At 49.0% G+C, this 8,983-nt stretch overlaps 1 protein-coding gene across 3 annotated transcripts; it reads left to right on the top strand.

Annotated features, from left to right (window-relative positions):
• Positions 1-460: 460 nt before the first annotated feature.
• On the top strand, positions 461-3,614 carry LOC124701726 (putative pentatricopeptide repeat-containing protein At1g02420). Of its 3 annotated transcripts, XM_047233817.1 has the most exons (4): positions 461-2,035; positions 2,264-2,314; positions 2,408-2,527; positions 3,519-3,570. In XM_047233817.1, exon 1 carries the CDS (start codon positions 461-463, stop codon positions 2,021-2,023), a length of 1,563 nt encoding a protein of 520 aa, XP_047089773.1. In that variant the 3' UTR covers positions 2,024-2,035; positions 2,264-2,314; positions 2,408-2,527; positions 3,519-3,570. The 3 variants fall into 3 exon arrangements, with proteins under 3 accessions (XP_047089773.1, XP_047089774.1, XP_047089771.1); XM_047233818.1 differs by lacking the exon at positions 2,408-2,527 and having other exon boundaries at positions 3,519-3,614; XM_047233815.1 differs by lacking the exon at positions 3,519-3,570 and having other exon boundaries at positions 2,408-2,701.
• Positions 3,615-8,983: the final 5,369 nt, after the last annotated feature.

Genomic DNA, 8,983 nt, shown 5'->3' with positions numbered 1-8,983 from the left:
GGGAGGACGGCAGCTGTGGGACACTACTTTCTTAAGAGGAAGAAGAAAGGCTCGCTGGAGGATGAGTTCTCAATCCTGGTTTTTTCTTATAATGCTATTGAGAATTATGACTAAATCCGTGGACTTTTCGGGAAAAAAAGTTAGAGGGACCCTAGAATTAATTATGCTACATTTGGAGACTGAAAATGAGAGCGTGTGAGACTGGGCATAGCCCAATGGCCCATATTAAGGCCCCGATGACAAACAAATTCGGCCCGTGTGTACTAAATTTGAAGATTTCGCTCTAGCCTCTAGGCTCTAGCCCAGCGCCGTTCGAGTCGGCCCGCTCCAGGCGCATACGAGACACACACGAGCTGTCATTCCTCTCCCGAGCTGAAATCTCTTCCATGCCGGCCGCTCCGCGCCGTCGCCGCCAAAACCCTCCCCCAAACCTCCAAGAAACGCCGCCCACCTCCCAAAGATGCCTCCCAGGCCGGCAGGGCGGGTCTTCCAGTACCTCTCCCCGTCCCGCAGGCCACGGCCGTCTCCGCTGCCGGAAATCCCCGCCGGCGGCGACGCCCTGGCGTCCGACGCCGACGCCGACTCCGTGTACCGCATCGTCACGGCCGCGCCCACGCCGTCGGCCATGGAGTCCGCGCTCGCCGCCTCCGCCGTCCCGCTCTCGGCGCCGCTCCTCGACCTCGTCCTCCGCCGCTTCCGCTTCGCGCACGGGGACCCGCTCCGCGCGCTCTCGCTCCTCTCGCTCGCCGCCGACCGCTGCGGGGTCACGCCCTCCCCGTTCGCGCTCGACACGGCGCTCTACGTGCTGGGCCGCGCCCGCCGCTTCGCCCACATGTGGGACCTCCTCCACTCCTGCCGCCGCCTCTGCCCCGACGCCGTCACCCCGCGCACCGCCATGGTCGTCCTCGGCCGCGTCGCCAAGATCTGCTCCGTCCGCGAGACCGTCTCCTCCTTCCGCCGCCTCCTGCGCCTCTTCCGCGGCCGCGAGGGGGGCGCGGAGTCGGCCGACCTCTTCAACGCGCTGCTCCGCACGCTCTGCCAGGAGAAGAGCATGTCCGACGCGCGCAACGTCTACCACGCGCACAAGTACGAGTTCCAGGTCAACCGCCAGACCTTCAACATCCTGCTCTCCGGCTGGAAGTCGTCCGAGGACGCCGAGGCGTTCTTCGCCGAGATGCGGGAGCTCGGGATCAGCCCTGACCTGGTCACATACAACTCTCTGATTGATTGCCACTGCAAGAACAGGGGCGTGGAGAAGGCCTACAACCTGCTCGATGAAATGCGTGCGAGTGAAATCGCTCCCGATGTGATCACGTATACAAGCTTGATTGGCGGGCTGGGACTGGTTGGCCAGCCTGACAAGGCGAGGGACCTGCTGAAGGAGATGCGCGAGCTCGGATGCCACCCGGATGTCGCGGCGTACAATGCCACGATACGGAACTTTGTTATAGCCAAGAGGCTCGGTGATGCTTTTGCGTTGATGGATGAGATGGCTTCAAAGGGGCTGATGCCGAACGCCACCACATATAACCTTTTCTTCCGGTGCTATTACTGGGCGTTTGACATTGGTAGCTCATGGCTTTTGTATGAGCGGATGCGGTCCGAAAGATGCTTCCCAAACACGCAGTCTTGCATGTTTATCATCAGGTTATGTCATCGCCATGGTAAGGTGGCGGAAGCACTAGAGCTGTGGGGCGATATGGTGAAGAACGGGTTTGGGTCATTCACCTTGGTGTCAGATGTGCTGTTTGACCTGTTATGTGATGAGGGAAAGCTGGAGGAAGCTGAGAGGTGCTTTCATCAACTGACTGATTTGGGGCAGAAACCCAGCAGTGTTTCATTTAGAAGGATCAAGATACTCATGCAGCTGGCCAAGCGGGAAGAAGCTGTTGCCAGGTTAACTGAGAAAATGGCACAGTTTGTACGGCTGCCAGCTGAGGATTGCCAAAGGGTTCATCACACTACTGAAAGCACACCTCACAATGGTGGTGGAGTTCAAGCTGATATAATAACAGCAACTTAGCATCTTATGCAGGTTAGGGTGTTCAACAACAGTTTTCCCGAACCTTTGTATACCGATCACTGTTCACCTGCTCATTTTTTGAACTAGTCGATCGGGCCGATTGGAGCATACACTACTGCGCCAGTGCAAATCAGATTAGCTGGTTTCCACGGGTTAAACCTGACCCAGTTTTGAACACCCCAGATTCAGATGAGGGCAAATACTGATTGATAATTGTTTGTCACAACTTTGGTTGACCAGGGAAATAAATGGATGGATCTGAAGAATTCATTGTACTATTATGGCGTAGCGGTAAGCCTTCTAGATTTTGGCTGTTCATATAAAGATATTGGTCAGTCATTTTGCCTCCATAGTTTCTGATGCCTATATTGCCTCTTCAAACAGGTGTGGAAAATCTGTCTTATCATTGACGGACAATACCATCATATTGCTAGATTAATTGTCAGTACTGATACATTATTTTCCTGAAAATCATTATTCAAAGGCCTTTAGCTTGACCATATGGTATGATACAGTTCTTCAATCACTCTGATGCATATGAAACTGTAACTACATGTGGTATTCCAACACCATGAAACCCTATAGCTCCATTGTATAAACTGTAAAACTAACTCATGCCAAAGCTCTGCGTTTGTCAGAAAATATGCATACATTTGATTTCTTTTTGGCGTGCGGGTTATGTAGGAGTGCTTATAAATCCATTCTGCAACTGAAGGCGTGGCTTATTTTTTGTAGTGAATGACCTGAAAAATGCGAGTGGGATGATGAACCTGCTGATGTGAGTAGGGACGATTAATGACCGGATGCACGTGCCCCATTATAACTAAGAGTAAAATGTGATGTACCAATACCACGAATGACACCTAAAAAATAAATACTAACTCAGCTAAACAAGGAAAAAGAACTAAAATGTGCCCGGATGTCCCACAGCAGTTGTTCACCACTATGCCCCATCGAAGTAGTACAGAACTGGAGATTAGATGAGTACATGGTAGTCGTGCAGATGGCTTGGAGATAGTAGAAACTGTGTTCGGCCCATGTTGCCTCCGGTTTTGTGCTTGAAACAAACGGGAGAAATACTTAAACAATAGGTGCAGGCACATCCAGCTGAGCAGATACACGAGTCTGCTTGACTGGGCTTCCATCCACTTCCTAGAATTCTGGCATCAAGTTCATTGCTACAAGCATACTGAAATTATCTATCATTTTGTTCATGAAAGGACCAAGCATACTGAAATTATCTATTATTTTGTTCATGAAAGAGTGACTAATAAACTGTTTAATGTATGTTTCATCTTGAATAAAGATCAAGTTACAGATGGTTTCACCAAAGTGTTTCCTATCAAACTGTTAACTGAGCTTAAGCGTTTCAAGGTTTAGATTAAGAGAGCTGTTTGAGTTTTATACCTCGTGAGGGTGTTTCTCACGAACACGCAGTCGACAGGACTCGAACCATAGTTTCCTCAACCGTTAATAGGTGCCATTTTCTTTGTAGGGAATGACCTGAAAAATATGAGTACTAACTTGCTGATGTGAACCTCCTCGACCGAGCTCTGTGCGCCGCCCGCTGCCGGCTGCCACTGCTGTCCCCACGCACCACCTGAAGCGGAGAGGCCCCCGCTCTGCCGGCGAGACCCCTTCACCGTTCGTCCATCACCGCGCGCCTCCCTGGCTTGGTACAGCGTGCGACCCCATGGCCGGCCACGACCTCAACTGGGATCTTCTCCAGACACCGTCCCGGCTTGCTGCCTTGCGCGCTTCTTCGGTCGACGAAGCTTGCGGCCGCGACCTGCATGCATGAGGTCAACTCCGAGCGCCGCTGGCTTCTCCGCCGCCGCATGGCTGCTCCGTCCTGTCTTTTCTTGGTTGTTGTACTTCACAGATACATTCGTCAGATCAGGTCCGCGAGACCGTGACCATCCAGCAAGGAGAAGAGATGCAGGTTAACGTAAGCCCACGGTTGGTTTCAGACTTCAGTGGCTCATCTTTTGAATTGTACCCCGTAAAATAGATATGATGTAGGATGCAAATGAATTTATACACAGTGAATACATGGTTTAGGTCGGGTTGTTTAGAAAAAAATGGGTTGGCCTCAACCAGGCTTCCCAACCGTGTTAGTTCAAGTAAGCATACAATGCAGAAACTATTACTCTGTTTTCACTTGGAACGAGCCTCTACCAGTTTAAAACTATTTCAGCAAACTGTATCCTACATCCTAATTATGTACCTTTTTTGTGTGTATCACTAATTATCTACATCCTAATGTTTATTAGTCAACAATTCACATTGAACAGTAATTGTTCTAGCTACCGCATACTTGCTACAAGTTAATGTGAATGTTTCCAATGGATGAATAATGTAAATTGATCGCACTTGTACACCATTGCCGAAACGAAGTTGGTCGATAACTTGGTCAGGGTGTTCCTATACTGTCTCGCCGATGCGGTTGAAGAGCTCCTGGTCCGAGTGCAGCAGCTTGCGTTGCCTGACCAGGTACATCAGGCGGCGTCGAAGCTGTCAGTGGTTTGCACGTCGAAGGGTGCGAGGCTGCTGTCGCCACCAACAGGGGACAGGTCGTCATTAGGTTATTTAGGGTGATAGAGAAGTCAGACTTTATAGGCCATTCAACAACTATTTTTTCAGAATGGTTTTGTGTATGTTGATTGTTGTTTCGTTTCGAAATTCTTTTGTGTACATGTTGTGCCGGAGAGAGTGGCCTTGGTAGAATGGTAGTTGTAAAAAATCAATAATATATTTGTGAGTGAAGAGTGAGATTTGGTTAGTTGGAGTACACAGAGAATAGATGAGTGAGATTTGGTGCATGGTACTCACTTCATAACTTGATGAGTGAGATTCGGAGTTACACTAGGTATCGAGTCCTAAACCTAATAAGAGTGCAGTTGACGTGGGTGACGCCTAGGAGGGCATCATGATTTTTTATGTAGCCATGTGAAAAATTAACCCATGTTCATGAAGAAGCTATTGTAGGGAATAGTTCATGTGTAAAAAAGGAGAAGATTAGCGATTTTTTTTTGCGAGCAACATGTCCTATATAAACCAAAATTGGTAGTATTGATTACAAGGTATGGTAATCGTGCCAACATATTGCGGATGCGTTATTTTCCATTTCTATAAGTTAATGTTGTTTTATGTTTCGCAGCAACGCGCGGGCATCTGCTACTAAGTCACTAAACCTAGAAAAAGAACAAAAAGGGGCTGGGATATGAAACGAATACATTATACGTGGTGGGTCGTACGGATGGACTGGAGATAGACTAGAGTATTTTCGAACGTCTGATCTTGTGCGAGAAATACTGAAACAAAAATGGTCAGGTAGAGGCACGGCCAGCCGAAAGGACACACGCGTCTGCTGGAGCTCGATTGGACTTCCGCCTCCAAGAATTCTGGCAGCGGAGTTCAATGCTAGTACATGCGGGCGATTTACGCAAAATAACCCTTTGTTGCAACTATAGCATAGAATAACCCTTCGGGCAAACTATTTCACTCATCTAACTCTTTTGTGTGGCGCTCCTCCCATGGGCGCCACACATGGCAGTGTGACGCCCGTGCCTGCGGCGCCACTCTCCAAGCCGACGTGGCACCCTCGACGCTGAGCTGGTGCGCCGATCCGACGTGGCAGGATGTGTGGCGCCGCTCCCATCGGCGCCACACATGCACTTGTAATTGCCCAAAACATACTGTAAAATAAATCGCCTGGGACTTAGCCGTTTTGGCGATGCTGTTTGTGTGGCGCCGATGCCACGGGCGCTACACTTCACAGTGTGGCGCCGATGCCACCGGCGCCACACATCCACTTAAGTGTGGCGTCCGAGCCGCCCCCAGCCCGACCCTCTTCTTCTTCTCTCTTCTCTGTTTCTTCAAGACAGGCGGCCGGCGGTTCCTCCTCCTCCCCCCCTCTCCCCCCACCAAATCGGCCACGAATTCGTCAGATCTGACCGGCCAATCTCTTCCCCATCCATTCCTCAAGGTAATCCCCTTCGAATCCTTCACATTCATCCACTAATTTCATAGATCTTGCTACATTTGTACATGAACCCTAGACATGGAAACTAGATTTGAAATGGCTATGTATGTGTTGAAATGGCTATGTATGTGTATGTGTAGGAACCCTAGATATGTATGTATCCTAGATTTGTGGAGGAACCCTAGACATCAAATTTCATGAATGTGTATGTGTAGGAAACATAGATATGTATGTATCCATATTTGTGTTACATATGACCATTATTTGTGATGGAATAACTCATATTTGTGATGAAATAACTCATATTTGTTAGGAATGGCTCATAATATGGTTTTTTATCCCTAGATAAGTATGTATATGTATGTATGTATGTATGTATGTGATGTATGTGTGATGGCTTATTTGGATATATTCTCATGTGTGTGTTGCTAATATTTGTTAGGAATGGCTCATAATATGGTGTATTTGTGTAAACATGTAGGATGGTGTGGCTCCTAGATCAAGAGTATGACAGGGATCACCGGGCTTGTCATATGACGGAGAAGAGAACGGATCTTCACCCTTTGAAGATTCGTTACCATGGCACAGTGGATATAGCGTATGACGAGAGGTACACGGAGTTCATCGAGCCTACCGGTCTTCTCCCGTTCATATCGCTTGTAAGCCATGGGGGATTAACATGAACGCCGCGGCACTCATCGCCCTTGTCGACCGGTGGAGGCCGGAGACGCACACCTTCCACTTGAGGGCCGGCGAGATGACCCCTACTCTTCAGAATGTTTCCATGATCCTTGGACTTCCTATTCAGGGCGAGCCACTGTGTATTGGCGTGGGGATGGCTGACCTCAACCACAAGTGCACGGAGGAAGCGCGGTTCTGGCGTATGCGCTGCCCACTCATATGCATGTGGCTTGTTGAATACCACCAGCCGCACAGAGTGATGAGACAGTTTGGGGCAGTATCAGGAGTGCCCACCTCGGTGGCAAGACACGGACCGGCCGCTTCATAGGTAAACTTCGGAATCATGCGATGGAAGATTCTTGATCGAAGAGGTGGAATCTAACTTCTTGATTCTTGCGAGGCTTGATAGGCAGCGGCAGAGGAAGATCACAAATTGGCCTGTCCATCATAGCGGCCACGTCACAGCGTTCCAACACTGTTTGGAAGCGATACGGAATGCTGGCCCTGTGGAGATTGTGCCTCACGACTTGGCCGCTTTCAACAACTATCTCCAGTGGTTTCATCAAAGCACGCGTATCGATTTAGTGAAACCCGCGTATGATGATGACATCTTGGACGACCCCATCGAGTTCGATGAGGTTGCGTAAAGCCAGCACGACATCTATGCCCGCAAAGGGAGATCGACTTCTATTGCTTCCGAGCTGAACTTCGTGGTAATGGATTCTCTCATTAGCTAGTACATCATCTACATTGGTGTGTGCTCGCTTAAATTGTGTATAATATGTTTGTCACAGCGGTCGGAGATCCAAAAAACAGCTGAGGAGTGCGAGGTTGTTTGGGATCAGAGCTACAGAGATGAAAAGCCTATCGAACCGTTGCGGCATTTCATTAAGGTACGATCACCAACTTTGAATGTACGCCATTATGTTCGGATGGCTTTGTAACCATGACTTCCATGACGCAGAACACTGCACGAAAGATGCGGCGGTTAGCCAACTTACTAGGTTGCCGCGACGGCGAAATTCCTACATCCTCTTCTGAAGAGGCGGAGGTATGGACTATTTTGTTGCTGTCAAACATGTGCTTACTAATTTCAACTTTTATAATCTCATGTGTTCATGTTTGTGAAGATTCCTGACGACGACGCCATTCTGAGTCAAAGCATTAGTCGCGGCAAGAAGCAAGCCACACGGTCAGCTTACCAGTTGAAGCCAAGGGGCAAGGCTTGATACGTCTCCGACGTATCGATAATTTCTTATGTTCTATGCCATATTATTGATGATACCTACATGTTTTATGCACACTTTATGTCATATTTGTGCATTTTCTGGAACTAACCTATTAACAAGATGCCGAAGTGCCGGTTCCGTTTTCTGCTGTTTTTGGTTTCAGAAATCCTAGTAACGAAATATTCTCGGAATTGGACGAAACGAAGACCCGGGGGCCTATTTTTCCACTGGAGCTTCCAGAAGACCGAAGAACATACGAAGTGGGGCCACGAGGTGGCCAAACCACATGGCGGCGCGGCCAAGGGGGGGCCCGCGCCGCCCTGTGGTGTGGGCCCCTCGTCTAGCCCCCGACTCTGCCCTTCCGCCTACTTAAAGCCTCCGTCGCGAAACCCCTGATGCAAAAAACCACGATACGGAAAACCTTACTGAGACGCCGCCGCCGCCGATCCCATCTCGGGGGATTCTGGAGATCTCCTCCGGCACCCTGCCGGAGAGGGGATTCATCTCCCGGAGGACTCTACACCGCCATGGTCGCCTCCGGAGTGATGAGTGAGTAGTTCACCCCTGGACTATGGGTCCATAGCAGTAGCTAGATGGTTGTCTTCTCCTCATTGTGCTTCATTGTTGGATCTTGTGAGCTGCCTAACATGATCAAGATCATCTATCCGTAATACTCTATGTTGTGTTTGTCGGGATCCGATGGATAGAGAATACCATGTCATGTTAATTATCAAGTTATTACACATGTGTTGTTTATGATCTTGCATGCTCTCCGTTTCTAGTAGAGGCTCTGGCCAAGTTTTTACTTTTAACTCCAAGAGGGAGTACTTATGCTCGATAGTGGGTTCATGACTGCATTGACACCTGGGCCAGTGACAGAAAGTTCTAAGGTTGTGTTGTGCTGTTGCCACTAGGGATAAAACATTGGCGCTATGTCCGAGGATGTAGTTGTTGATTACATTACGCACCATACTTAATGCAATTGTCTGTTGCTTTGCAACTTAATACCGGAGGGGGTTCGGATGATAACCTCGAAGGTGGACTTTTAGGCATAGATGCAGTTGG

This window comes from Lolium rigidum, chromosome 3, assembly GCF_022539505.1.
Source record: "Lolium rigidum isolate FL_2022 chromosome 3, APGP_CSIRO_Lrig_0.1, whole genome shotgun sequence".
NCBI classification, from domain to species: domain Eukaryota; kingdom Viridiplantae; phylum Streptophyta; class Magnoliopsida; order Poales; family Poaceae; genus Lolium; species Lolium rigidum.
Note: the sequence above shows the minus strand (reverse complement) of the source record. Positions and strands in the feature narration are given on the sequence as shown.